Here is a 20,963-nt window from a genome sequence, read left to right as displayed (position 1 = left end):
GTGGGGTTTGCAATTTTATTTGCACATCAAGATTTATTTTGAACTAACAAAAGAAAAAACACATTGGATGATAAATATTAATGAAAGAGTCGAAAGGAAAAAAGTGTCACCTTGAAAAAAAAATAGTCTGAATAATTTAGACTTATCATTTGAAGACTCTTTCCCAAATTATAAGATAAGCTCTTATTTATGCTTACTTGGGTATAAATAAAATTTAGCATTTTATCAATGGGAGAATTGGAGGTCTCTCTTTTTTGTATTAAATATGAAGAAGATGCCTTGTTCTGTGTGCATTCCGGTATGCACACTTGTAGTATAACTCGAGAAACATTTGTCTTGAGGTTGCGCAGTCACATAACTAAATGAACATGAACTCTGAGTTGTCTGCAGAATACTTATTTATGATAAAGAATTGAGAATTACCTAACCTTTTAGGGAAAGTAGTTCTGAGTTAGATGCAGTCTTTCAAACTTAAACCTTTATGGAGTCTTGGCTACCTTATGCTTTTATCTTGTTATTCTTTTTCAGTTGCTCATGTATATTCAAGATGAGTGGGTTAGGAGAAAACTCCTTGGATCCACTGGCCCCTGATTCACGAAAACGCAAATTGCCCTGTGATACTCCAGGACAAGGGTGGGTGATTTATTTCCTGATGCTTTACAAGGTCTCTTCCCTTTGCCTTTGTTTCTTGGTTTTAAAAGTAACATTTCAGCATCTTGTTTGTGTTCTCTGGCTATTTTGTTTTTGGCTTTGCTTAAATGTGATTTTGCTTAGTAGGAAGTAGAGTGGCACAGTGATGATATGGACATCCGTATGCTGTAAGAGAAGCGTTATTGCTGGTTCAGATAGAAGCGAGAATATTATACTAAGTCTGTGATTCTGAAAGAAGCATTTCTCAACAGATGAAGTAGGCACTAGGAAGGTAACCAAGGCTCTTACAAGTGAGAACTTTGACTTCTATTAAGCACATGTTACAAGGTAATAAATTAACATGTGTGAGATTTCATCATTCTTTCCCTAAATAAAGTTAGAGATTTAAAAAATAGAAAGAAAATACTGCATCTGTGGCCTTTTTAGTATTTGCTAAGAGCAGTTACCATTTGAATTTTAATAGGAACACATCTACAATTCATAAAACCTCATTATTAGTAGTTATTACTAATTTTTTTAGTTGTTTAACTGTCTCCATGCAGTAAAAACTATTTTATCCCCATTTTCCAGATGAAAAAATTGAGAGTAACTCTGTCCAAGACCACCTGCTAATAAAAATTGAATTTAGGTTTGCATGCATTTCTACTGTATTGTACTACTTCTCCAAGACAGTGTTTTCATAGTTTTTTATTGACTGACTTTAGTTTGTTTACATATAAAGGTAGTACCGCATGTAGTGATGCAGCTCTTTTGGGACTAGTAGTATTTACTCACGGCTTTTTGTCTTCTCTTCCTAGTCTCACCTGCAGTGGCGAAAAGTGGAGACGAGAGCAGGAGAGTAAATATATTGAAGAATTGGCTGAACTGATATCTGCTAATTTTAGTGATATTGACAATTTCAATGTCAAACCAGATAAATGTGCAATTTTAAAGGAAACAGTAAGACAGATACGTCAAATAAAAGAGCAAGGTAATGACAAAGTAAGCCTATCCGAAGGAACTTATTAACTGTTTGTGTTTTCCTTTTTTGGGTGGGGCCCAATGCTAATTGAGTATAGCCTATGTGGGGAATGGACAGATGAGCAGACCAGCTTCACTTTTTAGGAAATAGCTTACAGAATTGGAAGTGTTGCTCACCCCTCTGCCCTTTCAGCTAATTTTGATGTTTAACTCAGCACTTCAGAATTGTAGCAACATTTTCTTACCAGTAAATGGCGTGTGTGTGTGTGTGTGTGTGTGTAAGTAATCTCTGGATTTAATCTATAACTAGTAAATGTGCTATTTGTCATGCTGCCTTTTGTCTTTCCAGGAAAAACTATTTCAGCCGACGATGATGTTCAGAAAGCAGATGTGTCTTCTACAGGACAAGGAGTTATTGATAAAGACTCCTTAGGACCACTTTTACTTCAGGCAAGTAAAAGGTTTAAACTATGTAGTTAAACAGTTGTGTTGATTTAAAAAAATGAAGTTTTGGTAGAGAATTGGGAGCAAAAAAGAAACAGAACTTTTTTTTTGAGACAGAACTCACTATTCTGAATGTGATGGTAAAATGTTCTTAGATTTACAACATAACATAATGGAGGAGTGCCCTTGTCCTTAGAAAATATAGTTGCTAACTGAGAAAGCATGCATACACAATAAAACATAAAGAAACAAAATAAGATCGGTAACTCAGTATCTAACAAAAGTAACTAATACAGGTAATATTGGGGCATAATTTTAACTCAGTATCTTTAATGCATATTTTGCATGATTGATCACATGGTGCACTATACTTTTATATTTATGAGAAATTTTTAAGACTTAAAAATGTGCATTGTTTTATAAGTAGTTGTCTGAAATAGGTCTGATTAACTGACAGTACTCATAGCATATTTCTCTTCCATTAAGGCAAGTCTGAAGCCCTTCATAAAGTTCAGTTGTCAGCTTATTGTTTCAACTGTATTGTTTTAATTACTTTTAGATCAGTTCACTTTGTAAATTCTTATTAGGGAATAGCATAGTTCCTATAACTTGTCTTAGCATCAAATGGAAAATTGGGAAGCAGTAAAGATGTGAAAGTCCAATACCAAGGTATCAAGGTCAGCAGGATTGGTTTCTTTATTTTTGACTTCAGTTGGTTGCCTTCTTATTATATCTTAACATGATTTGGTGTGTGTCTATCTCCCTGATGTCTGTTTTTATTTATTTTAACAATAACCAGATTTTCTTACATGGTCAGGTCTTGCATCAAAGTATTCCTCAGTGACATCCTTGGCCTGAGATTCTTTGAGTAGTTCTTAACTGCCACACAACTGCATCCAACTGCTTTACCGGGGTCCCTCTCTCTGTTTTACAGAGGCCTACCTATCCTCCTTATTTCCTGTTGTCATCAACTTTAATTAGGTTGATTTGGTGTTCAACACAAAGGGCCTCCACCAGCATGACATACATAAGCTCATCACAGTTAGAGCCAAGCACAAAAAAAGGGCTTGATGCTTATCTGAGGCTTTGGAAGCTTATTGAATTCCACTAGTTAGGCCATTCTGAATGAGGATGCGCTTTGGCACTTATTGTAAAGCAATATTACAGTCCCTTAAACACTCCAGCAGCAATGTCCTCCTTAGCCTTGGCAGTGGGTTAAAGGGGAGCAGAATCTTGAATGCACCCCAGTATCTGTGCAACTGGCAACTGCAGGAAAAGAGCTCTCTCTTTTTATAAGGACACTGGTCATTTTTGCATTAGAGCCCTATCCTATGACCTCATGTAATGTAATCTTAGTGAATGCCACAAAGACCCCATCTGCAGGTATAGTCACATTAGGGGATACAATTCAGTCATAACAACCAATACCAACATATCCCATTTAGGCGCTGGATGGTTTCCTGTTTGTGGTGAACCGCGATGGAAACATTGTATTTGTGTCAGAAAATGTCACACAATACCTGCAATATAAGCAGGAGGACTTGGTTAACACAAGTGTCTACAATATCTTGCATGAAGACGACAGAAAGGATTTTCTTAAAAACTTACCGAAATCTACAGGTAGGCCTTTAATGTATTGTATATTTTCTAAATAAGTCAAACAAATTTCTAGACTACTTAGTTTTTCTCTTAAATTCTGATCACCTCACTTCTTAGAAACTTAAATGTACCCTTTAGATAGCCATGTGTTCAAATTTGTATACAAAGGCTAGTAGTTAATAGCAAAATTTTCAAATATAACTTTGGTGAATTTAGGATTTGGTGTACATTTCATGGAACCAAAATATAAAGTGAGTTACAAAATATACAGTGAGATTTCTGCTGAAATTAAAATTATTTTCACATTTTATATGTTGCCTTTCTACAGTATACTAATATCTAATAGTGGAAATTTTACTGTCAAGAACGTGTAATAGGAACATAAAGCTTGGATTCTTGATGATACTCGTTGCTGGAATTGCCAGTCTTTTCAAAACTCCTTTCAATTTGTTTTTCAAAGTTAATGGAGTTGCCTGGACAAATGAGACCCAGAGACAAAAAAGCCATACATTTAATTGCCGCATGCTGATGAAAACACCACATGATATTCTGGAAGACATGAACACTAGTCCTGAAATGCGCCAGCGCTATGAAACAATGCAGTGCTTTGCCCTGTCCCAGCCACGCGCTATGATGGAGGAGGGGGAAGGTAATGGTGATCACATTTGTGATGTTTATCAAACAACAGCCAAACTTATAATTTCTATTTCTTGTAATCCTTCCCACTGAATTCCATGTCCTTACTCTGCTGTCGAACGGCTATCACCAAAAGTTAAACACAGTCCTTTCTTGGTTAAATATTTTGTTGTAGACTTGCAATCCTGTATGATCTGTGTGGCACGCCGCATCACTACAGGAGAAAGAGCCTTTCCATCCAACCCTGAGAGCTTTATTACCAGACATGACCTTTCAGGTAAAAGACTGTGTGTGTCTTGCTTTATAGTGGCAGGGACAGACAACTCTCAGATAGTTCTCATAATAGATGTTATTTTTCTTCAAGTGAAAATGAACCTGAGATCATTTGGACAGGTTGTATTTTGTACAATGGAAAAGTAGGAGTCAAGTGATACACTGTTAAAGTCTGTGCAGCAGACTGTTTGGATGTAAAAACATCCTGCAGAGCTAAGTCCTTAAAAAGAAAAGTCTAGATATAGCAGAAACTTGTTCTAACAGAGGAGGTGGAGCAAAGACTTAGTGTCGTTATCCTTCATTGTTATTGTCATGCAGTGTTCAACCAGTAAATATTTGTGGGTTGTTTTTTCTCTTCTTTTATAGGAAAAGTTGTCACCATAGATACAAATTCATTGAGATCCTCAATGAGGCCTGGCTTTGAAGATATAATTCGAAGGTGTATCCAGAGATTTTTCAGTCTTAATGATGGGCAGTCATGGTCCCAAAAACGACACTATCAAGAAGGTAAAGCACTTTGGGGTTGATTCTTGGTCTTGTCTGCCACTGTGTTTGGCTTCCTGTAAAGCCCTGGGCACAACTTTGCTTGGAGTTGTTAGTTTCTGTGAGTGTCTAGGAAAGTGATTCTTACCAAACATTCTCATTTCAACCTGTTCATAATTTGGTGCAGGTCTAGTCTTTTCACTTTTCTTTGAAAGCATTTCACTTGAAGTGTATTTTGTCTTTCTCTTATCCTATATTACCTATTTTGTCAGTTGTAGTTAATAGTAATGGGATATTTTCCCCCCAACAGCCTATATCCATGGTCATGCAGAAACCCCAGTATATCGGTTCTCTCTGGCTGATGGAACTATTGTGACTGCACAAACAAAAAGCAAACTCTTTCTAAATCATGGAACAAATGATCGTCACGGCTTTGTCTCAACCCATTTTCTTCAGCGGTAATGACTGATTACTATATATTTTTCTACTAAACATAGAAGTTTTTTCAGGATACCTTAGTGTTAATGTGAAAGGGGGAAAATTTAATGAGAGTAAAAGGAGGAAGATTGTTTGATTTGCTGAAGTGAGTTTAGATTCTTGGATTATAGGTTTTCTTTAAGTTATTTATTTTTTTAAAAGATTTATTTATTTATTTATATAAGCACTGGGTACAGTCAGAAGCGCGGGAGGGTGAGAGAATTCACCAGAGCCAGAGCAGGGAGCAGAGCAGGCAGAAGGACCGAAGTGTACACTGCTGAGGGGAGCAGTGGGCGGCAGGAGAGGTCTGCGGCCATGTGGGACCCTCACCCGGTGGCTGGGGATCGAACCGGCGCTGCAGAAGCTGTGGGCAGCTTCGCAACCCAGTGCTCAACCACTGCGCCACCTGGGAGGCCCTTTAAGTTATGTTTTTATGGGAAAATGAATAATCATTAAGTAATTGCTTCCTAGGCAAGTAGGGGAATGGGAAATCCAGTGGATAAAAGGTACATAAAATCCATTTACCTTTGTTATCTTTCATTTCTAGTAATAGATTACATTGCTTTTAGGGATTGAAGGAACAGTTTTTGAAGATACACTTTAAGGATAAAGGATTGCTGCTGTTGCTACATGGAATGTGAGCAGCGTATGACAGAGGGGAATATTTATCCATTAGTTACCTTGAGTGATTTTTCAGGCACTTCCAGCTTAACCCCAGATGCTCTAGTAAAACCCCGGGGGGAGGGAGGTGGGGTTCCTTCACTGTGCTGTGGTAGTGTCACTTGTTTAGATTCTGCAACTTTAATTAAAGAATGTTACTGGGTTGGCAATTAGTATCTACATTGAAATTGTCATTAGGTATTAGAATGGTGCTTAGACATTAAGTTTCTAGACACTTCACTCTTAAAAAAAAATCTAATTCAAAGTTTTAACTCATGTGCCTGAAATTTTCTAGTAGCTTCAATATCATCCCCCTCCCCCTTTATTTTTGTAGGGAACAGAATGGGTACAGACCAAACCCAAATCCTGTTGGACAAGGCATAAGACCTCCGGCACCTGGGTGCAACAGTTCTGTAGGTGGTGTGAGCATGTCGCCAAACCAAGGATTACAGATGCTGAACAGCAGAACCTATGGCCTGACTGACTCCGGCACCACAGGGCAGATGAGTGGGGCCAGGTATGGGGCTGCTGGCAACATGCCTGCAGTGAACCCTGGGCCAGGCATGCAGTCACCGTCTTCCTACCAGAACAATAGTTATGGTCTCAACAGGAGTAGCTCCCCTCATGGGAGTCCTGGTCTCGGCTCGACCCAGCAGAATATCATGATTTCTCCTCGTAATCGTGGGAGTCCAAAGATGGCCTCACATCAGTTCTCTCCTGTTGCAGGTATTTGTGTTGACATTTCCTTTTCCTTTCTCAGTAATTTTTTTCATACTACTGCAGTTCTTGAAAAGTGAATTCATTTTATAGTAAAAGTTTGAAGAGTTAATTGGTCTTTTCTTGTAACATCTGTTAGTCTAATTGTTTTTCTAATTTTTCTCCAAATCCAGGTGTGCACTCTCCCATGGGATCTTCTGGCAACACTGGAAGTCACAGCTTTTCTAGCAGCTCTCTCAGTGCTCTTCAAGCTATTAGTGAGGGGGTGGGGACTTCTCTTTTGTCTACGCTCTCTTCACCAGGTCCCAAGTTGGACAACTCTCCCAACATGAATATGACCCAACCAAGTAAAGTCAGTAGTCAGGATTCCAAGAGTCCCCTAGGCTTGTTCTGTGACCAGAATCCAGTGGAGAGTTCAATGTGTCAGTCAAATAGTAGGGATCACCTCAATGACAAAGAAAATAAGGAGGGCAATGTTGAAGGATCAGAGATTCAGCGGGGTCAATTGGAAAGCAAAGGTCATAAAAAATTACTGCAGCTACTTACTTGTTCTTCTGATGACCGAGGTCATTCCTCCTTGACTGACTCCCCCTTGGATTCAACTTGTAAAGATGCTTCTATCAGTGTCACTAGCCCCTCGGGGGTCTCCTCTTCAACCTCTGGAGGAGTGTCTTCCACACCCAATATGCATGGGTCATTGCTGCAAGAGAAGCACCGGATTTTGCACAAGTTGCTGCAGAATGGGAATTCTCCAGCCGAAGTAGCAAAAATCACTGCAGAAGCCACTGGGAAAGACACCAGTAGTACAACGTCTTGTGGGGATGGGAATGTCAAGCAGGAGCAACTGAGTCCTAAGAAGAAGGAGAACAATGCACTGCTTAGATACCTGCTGGACAGGGATGATCCCAGTGATGCCCTCTCTAAAGAACTCCAGCCCAAAGTGGAGGGACTGGATAGTAAGATGAGTCAGTGTAGCAGCTCTGCCATTCCCAGCTCCAGTCAAGAGAAAGACTCTAAAATTAAGACAGAAGCAAATGAAGAGGTAATTTTTCTGTGTATCCCATCTTAGTCTTTGTGTTTCATCATTACATTTCTGTGTTAGAAAACAATGTGCTGTACAAGTTCTTATTTTTTATTTTAGGTTTACTTAATGGAAATTAACCCAGCTATTTGTAATTCTTTTGGGCACTAGTAAAGTGGTATTATGATGCAATTTAGAAATAGCAGTTTTGTATGTTTTTAAATGTGACTGCAACTACTAAGTAGCCAACCTGAAAATTTTCATTTTGAAGCTGCTGTGGAATGAGCAGCTTGGACTATTAAGGATATGGTAGAAAGAAATGGGGAAAAAAGCCTTTTGCATTAAACAGAATTTTTACTAAAAACCAAATTTCGTGTACATGTTTGCATTCTACATGGACATTTCGCAAACTCTTCTTGACCTCTTGGGAGCTGGTAAATGTGCCTGAGCAAATTAAAGTCTTGGATAAGCCTTCTGCTTAGAATGTCTCTTTTTTAAACTAGTGTTCTCCAAATGTATTGAACAAAAACCTCTTCTTAAAGTGTATCTATGACTGTCTTCTTGGAGAGTTGCTTTTATCATTAATCATACCCGTTGTTTTTATTATTAATCATACTTGTTTTCAGAAGTTATTTGTAGATTCAGGCATCTGTCAGCTAATGGTCCTGAATGTTAGCTGGAAAGCATTCTATGTTTGAGAATTAAATGTACAAATGCAAATTAAAAAAAGTGCCCTTTTGAAGTAGTTTAAACTGTTCTTACCCTTGGGGATGAATATTAGGGGCGGGGCAGGTGGGAGTGTGGGAGTCATATGAAGTCAGCTTTAAATTGGGCATTACCATTTCAGGTAACCGTTGTGGTTTATTTGTTCCCGAGTCATATAGTTTCTTCTCATGACTTTGTTTATACCTCTGTATCTGATGCACAGATTAATTTTTAAAACTTTATTTTCAGGGACCTGGAGACTTGGATAATCTGGATGCTATTCTTGGTGATCTGACTAGTTCTGACTTTTACAATAATTCCATATCCACAAATGGTAGTAATATGGGAACCAAGCAACAAATGTTTCATGGAACTAGTTCTCTGGGTAAGAAACAACTAGGTTTTATTTTTAAGGCCTTTTAAGTTTTTCTGCATACTTGTATGTACTCTTAAACTAAAATCAGGATCAAACTAGCATTTATATCTTTAAAACATACACTCTGCCTCTCAATTTCTTACTCATATGTAGTGTATGTTTAAAAAAGCTTTCTCTTTAAAATTCCCCATTCTAATGAGTATTATCAGTAATCATGACACAGGAAAATTTTGGTTTTTGGTTGTTTCAGATTACTTGTAGGACTAGTGCTTATGTTCTTCTTAGACACAGAGAATTGTATTAAAAAGCAACCAAAGCTATAGATCCAAATTTGTCCTGTGACACTTAATCTCATCCTTTACTATAAGACTTTTCTTCCTTGGTGATGCTGGTGTTACCCAGTTTTTCTCCTGTAGCTCTGTGTTTCCCTGTCATCAATTCAGTAAGGATATATGCATCAATAAAAAACATAATTCACAATTTTCCAGGATGGTGGTTAATCATCCAGTGATATTGAAAATTTCCTGTGTTGAAATGGATACTCAGATCTAACAGATTGGAAAAAATCAAACAAATTATGAGGAAATTTTACCTTTCATTCTGTGTTTATTAGATGGCATCTCATTTGGTACAATTTTAAACCCGAGAAGCCACTTACATATACATATGGAAGAATGTAGGAGTTTGAAATGTTGGTAAACCATTCAGTAGAAAGTGAAGCAGTAGTCACTTCACTGCCATATCGGGCTCAAGAACGGTGCCTGATACTTCAGCTAACAGTGCCACTCTTATTCCTACTTTATTTGGAATTTGCGGCCTTTCGTGTGTGTGCACACGCACACATGCATACTTAGTTTGTTTTGTATAGGAAAGACAGTGTTTGTTTCAATGAGAAAGACAACTTGGGAAGGTGATACTGGTTTTTATGACTTGTGCTTGATTATTTTTGTGTTGAATCATCAGGATATTCTTGTATCATGTGTCTGTTTCAGCAGGTCTGAGGAGCCCACAGTCTGTGCAGCCCATTCGTCCTCCATATAACCGGGCGGCGTCTCTAGATAGCCCTGTTTCTGTTGGCTCAAGTCCTCCAGTAAAGAATATCAGTGCTTTCCCCATGTTACCAAAGCAACCTGTGTTGGGTGGGAATCAAAGAATGATGGATAGTCAGGAAAATTATGGCTCAAATATGGGTATGTTTTCTCATATGTATGATTAAAACTTTTTTTGGGTAAAACAAATGTAAAATACTTAGTCATTTAAACAGTTGGGAGTAATAGGGTTTTTTTTTTTTTTAAAGATTTATTTATTTTTATACAAGAACTGGGGTACAGGTCAGAGGCATGGGAGGGTGAGAAGATTCACCAGAGACAGAACGGGGAGCAGAACAGGCAGACAGACCAAAAGCACTGTTGAGGGGAGCAGCGGGCGAGACAGGAGAGGTCTGCTGCACCATGTGGGAATCTCCCTGGCCGGCCGGGAATCGAACCCGTGCTGCAGAGGCTGCGGACAGCTTCATGGAGCTGTGCTCAACCCGCTGCGCCATCGGGGAGGACCAGTAATAGGTTTTTGAGCAGCATAATGTTTCTTTCATGGGTACTCTTCATTTATTCTGTGTCCTTATTATTTAAGCTTTTCAGGAAACTTTTGGTCTAAGACATTTTCTAATCTGTTAGGATATTTGACATTAGTGGCCAATCAAAAGTGTCTTCATAGTTGGTCAGCTCTATTGTTAAGATAGCAATATGCTTTTTTTGGTCAGGACTGATTTTGTGTACAGTAACTGTTCAAGAGAGATTTCATCATATTATGGGAAAGACTTAATCATTTCTACCTGTTTAGGTGGACCAAGCAGAAATGTGACTGTGAATCAGAACCCTTCCTCAGGAGACTGGGGCTTACCAAACTCAAAGGCTGGCAGACTGGATCCTATGAGTTCAAATCCCATGGGAAGGCCAGGAGCAGATTATAATGCGGCTTTACCCAGAGCAGCCATGGGTGGCTCAATGCCTCCTATGCCTCTTCGGTCCAGTAGCATTCCGGGAGTGAGGCCAATGTTGCAGCAGCAGCAGCAGCAGCAGCAGCAGCAGCAACAACATCATCATCATCAGCAGCAACATCAGCAGATGCTACAAATGCGTACGCATCCCCATCATGGAAGAAAATCAGATGTCTGAGGGTAATTTTTGCTACTGGCTTATTTGAAAATTTATCCTTTTGTCTTTCTCCTCAGGACCTGGTGAGATTCCCATGGGAATGGGGGTTAGTCCTTATGGCCAAGCGGCACCATCTAACCAAACTGGTTCCTGGCCAGATGGCATGTTATCCATGGAACAAGGCCCTCATGGAACTCAAAACAGGTGGGACTTTATTGTTGCTTATGTAGAAAATGTTAATTTTGGATTATCTAGATAAGAGTCAGAGCATAGATACAAACCCAAAAGAGAATGAGAGAAACTCTAAGTATATTCGATTACTTTCCGAGTATTTCTCAGCTGTGTGTCAAAATGAGTCTGAAACAGCAAGCAGTGGTGTTCATGGTGGAGGAAGGAGAGACAACTGTGTTGTTCAGCTGTTGATCCATTGATAGCTTATATGAGAGATGATTCTCTGTTATAATGTAATAATTTCATAATGCAGTAATACATTAGCACCAGTTTAACAAGATAAATGATGTTCTGAGGGTTAGGCCTCAGTTTTCTGGAAAATTAATTTTTAACTACTGGGGAATTCTTTCCTAAAATTGTTTAAAATATTTTAGGTGATGGTGAAAGTGAACAGTAGTACTCTTATTTTTGCAAAAGAAAGATTATGGTTCATGTGTGTCTTTCATTTAGACTTGATTTGGTCAGCAACTCATTTTCATGAAAGAGAGATCAATTCTAGCTTGAATTACATCATAAATTAAGCAAAGAAAGTGAATCGATATATTGAGTAGGCAGCAAAATGAGTTTATTAACTACATGAGTTTACTAACCTGAGTGCTTCTCCGAGCACTCGAGAACACAGTTTCAATTTCAGAGAATCTTTTTGGGGAAGGATAATGTCTAGCCCCATGTTATTTGATGTGTTGGAGAACTGTGGCTCCTTGCTGTGGGTGTGGAGTTTGTATTATACTTGATACATGAGTTCTGTAGGCCAGGTTGAAGAAAAATTAATTTTGGCAGGTCCCAGGCTCAGGTCATTGATAGTCCAGTATTTCTATCCTTTCTTCCGTTCTTTTGTTGATTTTCCCATCTTTCAAGGATCATAACTGTTACTACTTATTCCTATAGGTAGTCTTAAAAAGCATATAGTCTCTCCTTGCTTCCAATCTCCATCCTTGCAATCTCTGGTATCCTCCTAATGCCTAGGGGTCTAGGAATTATCAATACATTTTGGTGGTAGGATTGAGGGGTAGAATAAGCTAGATTGGTGGTTAATGATGGCCTGGTTTAAAATTGTGGGCCTAAAGTTCAATTTGATGCCATTTAGCTCTGCTTCGTTGGTTTATTGTTTTTTATACTTACCGTATTTGAGTATATCAAAATTATTGTGCATGTGTTAGTGTGTTGTCTTTTGTTGGGGAGAGAAAAAGCTCCATTGAAGTTGATAGCAAGTTTCTTTTTAGGCCACTTCTTAGGAATACCCTGGATGATCTCCTTGGGCCACCTTCTAACCTAGAAGGCCAGAGTGATGAAAGAGCATTGTTGGACCAGCTGCACACTCTCTTGAGCAACACAGATGCCACAGGCCTGGAAGAAATTGACAGAGCTCTGGGCATCCCTGAACTTGTAAATCAAGTAGGTAGCATTAATATGGAAATTGGGGAATTGAGGAATGGTGTCTAACTTGACTGCATGAGAGTCTGTGTGTGTGTGTGTGTGTACACACATACAGGTGTGTAGACATGTGTTAACTGCACATCCTTGAGGCCATGTGTGAAAGTGCCTGTATGTGTATTTTCCTATTATATGATTTCATTCATGAATAACAGCTTTAAATTTAGAAAATATGGGCCTTTCCTGGTGGTTCAGCAGGTTGAGCACCACGCTGTGAAGCTGTTTGCAGCACAGGTTCAATTACTGGCCAGCCAGGGAGAATCCCACATGGTGCAGCAGACCTCTTCTGCCTCGCCCGCTGCTGTTCCCCTCAGGAGTGCTTTTGGTCTGTCTGCCTGTTCTGCTCCCCGCTCTGTCTTTGGTGAATTCTCTCACCCTCCTGCACCTCTGACCTGTACCCCAGTTCTTGTATAAATAAATAAATCTTTAAAAAAAATAAATTTAGAAAATATACTTTATAATTATGACATTACTTCCCACAACCTATAACATTATAAAGATGTCAAATGTTAGGCAAACATAGAAATGATATAAAACTATAGTTTTAAAAATGCTACTTTTTATTTATATTAGATGCCCTATTTTTTATAATTACCTCTCTGGTGCCCAGTCAAACAGTGTATACGCCGAGGAAGCTAGCTTTTTTTAATGTTAGTTTAAACAAAACTTATTTATAGTAGAAAGCTTGTGACGTCCTAACAATGTCATCTCCTATTCCCAATTACCTATGCAGCCTTATGAAAATATAACATCCATAAATATGTGTTTTTGAAACAGGTATGTTTTCTAGCAGCTGTTTTAGTTAAAGAGTGTGTGTGTGTGTGTGTGTGTGTGTGTGTGTGTGGGAGGGTGGGGTCTGCTGTGTAGGTCTGTGCATTCGGTAATAAACAGGAGAAAGATGTTCAGAGTATTGGAGAGAGACAAATGTGTACATCAGCAATTACACTTTCACAGAACCTTTTAAAGGAAGGGTGGGAAACACAGATGGTAACAATGTTAGCTTCCAGGTTTACCAGTCCATATGGCCCTGGAACTGAGGAATGGTGTCTTACGTGACTGGGAGTGAATGTCAGGGTTACACAGTGACCCAAAATCCTGGACTGTTCTTAAAATTTTATTTAAGGTAGAAATAGATTTTCTTGTCCAATGATAAAAATTGTTAGTGGTCATTTTATAAAAATCTGACAATTACAAAAAATGGGTCTGAAAAAAAGGGTAAAAACCTTCTGGAATCCCGGCACAAAAAGAGAATCATTCAAACTTTTGAATACATTGTTAAAAAATAGGAGTAGACTTTAACACACCTGTTTTACTTAGGAAAGTTACCAGTCTTTTTCCAGTTTCACATACCTTTAATTTTAATGGCCAAATAGAACTGTTACATTGAACACTATTTTAATCTGTTCTCTACTGATGAAAATTTAAATTGTTCCTAGATACTCTCGATCAAATAATTCTATGAATTACAGGTTATTCATAGTCTGTTTTCTTAGCTGTAATCCAAGAGAAAGGATGATTGGGTTAAAAGAGCATATTTTAGTTCAGCTTTCAGGTTGTTTTCCTGAAAGGTCACAGGACTGCTTTTCCTCAACAGAATGTGTTGTTTCGAGTCCTCCCTCCCCAGCGTAGTCCTGCTGTGGCTCACTGGGTAGATGGAAGAACACATTCAGCGTGAGTGAGCAAGCGACAAATACCGACCATGGTTCTTGTAAATCTTTGGCGGTGTGATAGGCAACAGAGATTCTTGTTTTAAATTACATTTTTTTGATTTGCAGGATTAAACATGTTTTTTTTTGGGGGGGGTCATTTAGATTTTTTTTTTTTTAAAGATTTACTTATTTATTTATACAAGCACAGGGTACAGTCAGAAGTGTGGGAGGGTGAGAGAATTCACCAGAGCCAGAGCGGGGAGCAGAACAGGCAGAAGGACCGAGGTACACTGCTGAGGGGAGCAGCGGGTATGGCAGGAGAGGTCTGTGTGCCATGTGGGACCTTTGCTGGAGGCCAGGGATTGAACTGGTGCTACAGAGGCTGTGGGCAGCTTCACAGCCCAGCGCCCAATCGCTGCGCCACCGGGGAGACCCGTCATTTAGATTTTTTAAAAAATTTTCTCATGGTGTTTATTTTGTTGATCTCCAGCAGTACTTTGCATATGTTTAGTTATTTGTTTGATTCCTTCATTTGACAAATATTTGTCCTCTGATGTTAATTGGTCTTTTATTCGAGGCTGAGGAGCACTAGTGAGCAAATTATTTCTTCCAAAGCTTACATCCCACTGGGTAAGACAGACACCAGGCAGGGAACCGCACAGATAAAGTAGACATGATGTCATAGAGGCCTCAAGGAAAGGCATGTGATAATGAGACCCTGGTAAAGGGACGGGACCCTTACTCAGAGTGGGAGTGGGGCATCAAGTACAGTGAGCGAGGCCAGCATGTTGGCTGGGTGCTCTGGGCTCAGAATAAGAAAATAAAGGTGAATGCAGTACCGGACAGGCCCTTCCCATCTTCAGAATAGTCATTCTTAGCCTCTTTTTCTGTCACCTCCTGACCAATATTTTGTACACATCCTTAGCATGTTGAGAAGGGAGATTTAGCACATTAACAGGCATTTAATAAAAATGGTCTCCCCCCCCCACACACGGATACGAATACACGGTAGCAGATGAGTTTTTGTTGATTTAGCTCTCTCTGCCAAAAATCATTTCTTGTCACCTTGAAAAATATTCTTGTATAAACTGCATGAGAATTCATTGATTATACTGATTTTAATTTATTTTATACTTGACATGGATTGTCCACATTGCCACAAGGTCCAGATTTCTGTACTGAAACAAATAATAATTCTCCAGGTACTTAGTACGCTCTAGATAATGACTGTTTATCTGTGTGCAACCTTCCTTGTCCTCAGCACTAGAACACAGCCAAGACAAGGCAGAGCATGAACTATGCTCTCTTAGAACTTTAGATGATAAATTTGATTTGCTTTTCAGAGTTTCAGCAATATTGTTCACGTATATTGATTTCCCCCCCCCCCCCCACCTTCTTTAGAGCTTGAGACACCTTTTGTATTTCCAGATGTATTTCATTATTCGTTCATGTGTTTGATATTTAAGGGGCAAGCTTTGGAGCCCAAACAGGATGCTTTCCAAGGCCAAGAAGCAGCAGTAATGATGGATCAAAAGGCAGCATTATATGGGCAGACATACCCAGCTCAGGGGCCTCCAATGCAGGGAGGCTTTAACCTTCAGGGACAAGCACCATCGTTCAACTCTATGATGAATCAGATGAACCAGCAAGGCAATTTTCCTCTCCAAGGAATGCACCCTAGGGCCAACATCATGAGACCCCGGACCAACACCCCTAAGCAACTTAGAATGCAGCTTCAGCAGAGGCTGCAGGGCCAACAGGTAACTGTCACACACTCTGCTTTGCCCAGAGTGGATTTCCCTTTGGTCTACTTCATTTTCAGACTGTTCTTCAGAGCTCTTGCTACTGGCTCTCTGTCCTTTCTGAACTGAAGGAATTCCTTTTTCTCCACTTCTAAACAACATTTTATTTGTTCAGAGGGTTCCTTGTTAGGGAGTCGTCATGGTATAATTAGGTACCTTTCTGTAAGAACATTCCCTTGTATAGATTAAAAAGTAAAAATCGTTGAGGGGATTTTTCTTAGAGGAAAAGAAAAATGTTTTTTGATAGCTTTGTATGTTGTCTTAAAGGTAGATAATTTGTATTTTTTGAAAAGTCTTAACATTAAAGCCATATATTTAAAACACTGATTTAAGCATTATTTTTTAGTGGAATCTCTGCTTCCTAGATGTTTTATAGAACTTGAGCTCTTTTAATATTCTGAGGTAAGACTTCTATTTTTTCCCATTGTTTCTTACTCCTCAACACACCTTTTAAAATTTAATTACATGATTTGTGTCTGGGGTGTCCTGAGTTACAAAAGGTGGCAAAACTGAACCATATAAGCAAGACAAGTGAAAGAGTTTAGATTCCAACAAACCAGAGACTCTCAGTGTATTACTATTCCCAAAAGTCAGTTTTGGTGCTGGGGAAAGCTGTGTTTGATCATTTTACTTTTTACTATTTCTTTTCATGTAAGTTTTCTAGAAACGAGGTAATAGGAGAAGTTGTTTATTCACTATTATTCTGATCAAGTTAAAGCTATTTTCCCAATGGCCTAAATGAGTCCGAGAAAGTCTGACTTTATAAATTCTTTTGAGTTTTGAGTTGTAGATATTCTTTGAACTGCAAAATTGCACTTGTGCTTTTCCTCCAGCTTCCAAACAGTAAAGCTTCTTCGTACGCCAACCATGGACTTTGCTGCATGAACTTTTTTAAAGTGTGAAAATATACCAGTTCAGCTTTGATGTGACTTAACCTGTTTAATGTGTTTGGAGAGATCATGACTTTACTGGGTGGTGCTGAGAATTTGGAAAGCTATTTTGGACTCTTTGACATGCTCCATTTGCATCCTAACCAACCTTTCTCTCCCCAGTTTTTGAATCAGAGCCGTCAGGCACTTGAAATGAAAATGGAAAACCCTTCTGCTGGCGGGGCTGCGGTGATGAGGCCCATGATGCAGCCCCCAGTCAACTCCCAGGTGAGACCTCAGGTCTTTTTCATCTTTACTGCTACATTCCCAGACAGTGGTTGGGCGCTCAGTTGTTATTGGTTTAACACATAATTTCTAAGAAATCATCCATGGCCCCATCACACTTTATCTCTCCTTGCTGGTGATGAGGAAGAATCTGAGGAGAGCTGCTTTGATTAAAATCATTGATTCATGTTTTTTAAGTTCCGTTTGTGACCAGTTGCTTTGTTGTGTAAATAGCCATCACTTTTAGGAATTTAAAGTAATATATAGACTTTTCTCTGTTCTTAGTTTATGAAAGCACATGCTCATGGGTTAAAATTTGAAATATAAGAAGTATGAAGAATAAAATAATTAGTACAATAATCCTACTGTTAGTGACAACCTGAGATGACTTCTCATAGTGGGAGGGATGATATTCAAGTTCTTTACTTCCAGCCCACAGTGGAGATTGTATTAAGGTATTAGTTTGCACGAACCAGATGAGTACACAAGTATATCATTGTGGTTTGAAATATTGTTCATAATCACTATTTGGAAAAAAAAGTTGCCCAATTTTCACTGTCTTAGGCCCATTTGGGAAACCTATGTGGTTTTTTGATGACTGGATGTCTGTATAAGCTGAGATAGGATGCTCTCCAAAAAGTTTCGGTTTTTGGAGATGAACTCTCCCAGCCGTTCAGGGCCTTGATCAGATGTCACCCCCTACCCTGCATACAACTTCTGCTCCTCGGCCTCTCTCAGAAGGTTTTAAAGAGATGGCAAGACCCTCTTGGTGCTGGGGTGCTGGTGGTGGATAGATTCCTGCTTATCTGAGTATAACCCAGCCTTTTTTTATTTTTTGACATCTTGTTTCAACCCCCCTCTTCCAAACACTCTCAGCCCTGCCCTTTGTTCCCTTGTAGTTTTTATTTCAAAGTTTTTCCTCATATTCTTCCTCTAAATGTTTCTCACTTTGATACATTTTCTAACTATGTTAACAAAATTTGAACATTTGTCTGCTTTCATCTCCTAGCCCCCCAGATAATTTCCAGACTCCTATAGTGCACATGACCTCCCTCCCCCACCAGCAGACCTTCACCCAAATGAGAACTGTGCATTTTCCTTCTTGGGATTGAAAGTAGAGCCAGGGGGTATTTTTTATATTCCCCCCCCCCTTTGATAACTAATGTGGCATATGCTACACACACACACACACACATATATCCACACACACATATACACACATATACACACACACACACACACATGTATATGAAATTGACTGTTTCTCACTATGTGTCATTACGTGTTCTCTCGGCTATTAGCAGGGTTTTCTTAACGCCCAGATGGTTGCCCAGCGCAGCAGAGAGCTCCTCAGTCACCACTTCCGACAGCAGAGAGTGGCCATGATGATGCAACAGCAGCAACAGCAGCAGCAGCAGCAGCAGCAACAGCAACAGCAGCAACAACAAACTCAGGCCTTCAGCCCACCCCCCAATGTGACTGCTTCCCCCAGCATGGACGGGGTTTTGGCAGGACCTGCCATGCCGCAAGCTCCACCCCAGCAGTTTCCATACCCGCCAAATTATGGTAAATTTGACAGTGAAAAGGTCTTTGCCAAAGTAAGCTTCTGAGGAGATGTAAGAGTCACCCAGTCACCCTATCTATTGAATAGTAAAAACAACCAAAAATACTGTTCACTTCTTATTTCACAAGAAAAGTGAAATTAATGAAAATAACAAAACTCTTTACTGCAGCACACAAGTAGTTATAATTGTAGCTCTACCTGACTTAGTCGAGTGTATTTTTTAGCTCTTCATACCATAATTTGGAAGAAAGACGGCAAGGCTCTTCCCCCTAATTATGGCCTAGTATAGAACTCTGTGTTCTCTGAATGCTTGGGCAAGTAAGCGAGAGGAATGCATTATGTGGGCTCTGGAGTTCTTTTTCTTGGTGACCTGGACATATTTTCATAACAGCATGTACAATAATGTATCTTTTCAAGTCAGTCACTGAAAGGTTCCAGAACATGGGAGACTAGAGGCATCCACTTGGGAGATTGTTTTAGGGTGCATTGTTGCCAGACAGGCCAGTAGCTCATCTGTTCTCTCAAGAGGGATGGAGTGAAGTGAATGGTGTGAAATGGAGTCCTTTTCATACAGAAAACTCACGGAAGTAACTTCCTTTCAAGTAACTAACCTTCTGCAGTCAATCCTCTACTCTAATTGTCATCTTGATGAAAAGCAAAAATAACTGGAAGGTAACATCTTCCAGTAAAACTTTATATCTTATACTTAGCACTCACCTTACCCTCCTAAAAATGAATATAAAATTATTGTGGAAAGCTGATGTTTTAAGAAGCATTTGAGCACTGTAATTTCTTTTTCTTTTTTAAAGGGATGGGACAACCACCAGATCCAGCCTTTGGTCGAGTGTCTAGTCCCCCCAATACAATGATGTCATCAAGAATGGGCCCCTCGCAGAATCCCATGATGCAGCACCCTCAGGCCACGCCCATGTATCAGTCCTCAGAAATGAAGGGCTGGCCATCAGGGAACCTGGCCAGGAACAGGTAAAGAACGGGGACTTTTAAAAAGTTATTCGTATTCTAGTGCCAAAAGTTTGGGGAATTCATGTTTTTTTTAGTTAAGCCTGTCCTGACTGGAGAGCAAATGGATTTGTATTAGAAAATGTCCTCGGCTTGTTCCACCTTGATAATCTTTCTTACTGTGTGTGTACCTAAGGGTGCTGAGACGACATCTGTGAGGATTAGAAGGCAGGTTGTTGGGGAGTCTTCTCTGTGATGTTGTTCTTTGATGAAGAGCATTTGACAGAGTCGTGCTGTTGTCTGTGCGTGTGTCCTGTGTTACTGCAGTGACCTGGGAGGTAATCTCATGTTTTCTTTACAGCTCCTTTCCCCAGCAGCAGTTTACCCACCAGGGGAGCCCTGCTGCGTATAGTATGGTCCACATGAATGGCGCCGGTGGCCCCATGGGGCAGATGACCATGAACTCCATGCCCATGTCGGGGATGCCCATGGGTCCTGACCAGGTACGGGGCGAGATGGGACTGTTCTTTGCCTTTGTCAGATTTTTTTTTTTTCCATGTTTTCTGAAGAGAAACAAAGCCTTAGGTAGAACGTAGGTAGATTTTAAGCTTGGATGTATAACATACAAATAGTCACTGAAAAAGCTTGGGTGGGGAGTACTGTCAGTCCCTGACTGGTCAGCCAGAGCCACGCCATGAGCGCGGGCTTAGCTGTGGGCTGCTCTGAGCTGTGCACAGCATGTACCTTAATTCCTGTTTCTTCTGTTCATTCACAGAAATACTGCTGACATATCTACACCAGAAACTCCAAGGAAATCATTGCACAAGTGACACTGCACAAGGATTACTGGGAAGTCATTGTTTCAGATGCGTGGGCTTTGAAGAAAGGACCGGCTTTGATCTCCCATCAGGGTATTCCAAGTGACGTCATTTGAGCAGGACTGGATTTTAAGCTGAAGCGCAATATCTACCTGTTTTGTTTTTTCCCCCTTCCCTCCTGTGTATGTGTACCACG

At 39.8% G+C, this 20,963-nt stretch overlaps 1 protein-coding gene across 1 annotated transcript; it reads left to right on the top strand.

The window, feature by feature from the left end:
- Positions 1–547: 547 nt before the first annotated feature.
- Positions 548–20,545, top strand: NCOA3 (nuclear receptor coactivator 3; the record flags this gene model as incomplete). Its single annotated transcript, XM_084246611.1, has 20 exons — positions 548–633; positions 1,449–1,621; positions 1,961–2,061; positions 3,501–3,675; positions 4,115–4,303; positions 4,466–4,567; positions 4,930–5,070; positions 5,357–5,504; positions 6,518–6,909; positions 7,074–7,942; positions 8,876–9,011; positions 9,998–10,192; positions 10,842–11,138; positions 11,233–11,359; positions 12,610–12,781; positions 15,936–16,229; positions 17,324–17,428; positions 18,727–18,991; positions 19,799–19,973; positions 20,311–20,545. 20 exons carry the CDS (start codon positions 548–550, stop codon positions 20,543–20,545), a joined length of 4,377 nt encoding a protein of 1,458 aa, XP_084102737.1.
- Between the last annotated feature and the right edge of the window lie 418 nt (positions 20,546–20,963).

The sequence above is a fragment of the Talpa europaea genome, assembly GCF_964194135.1.
Source record: "Talpa europaea genome assembly, chromosome: 11".
NCBI classification, from domain to species: Eukaryota; Metazoa; Chordata; class Mammalia; order Eulipotyphla; family Talpidae; genus Talpa; species Talpa europaea.
The sequence above is the reverse complement of the archived record's forward strand: the minus strand, read 5'-3'. Positions and strand labels throughout refer to the sequence as shown.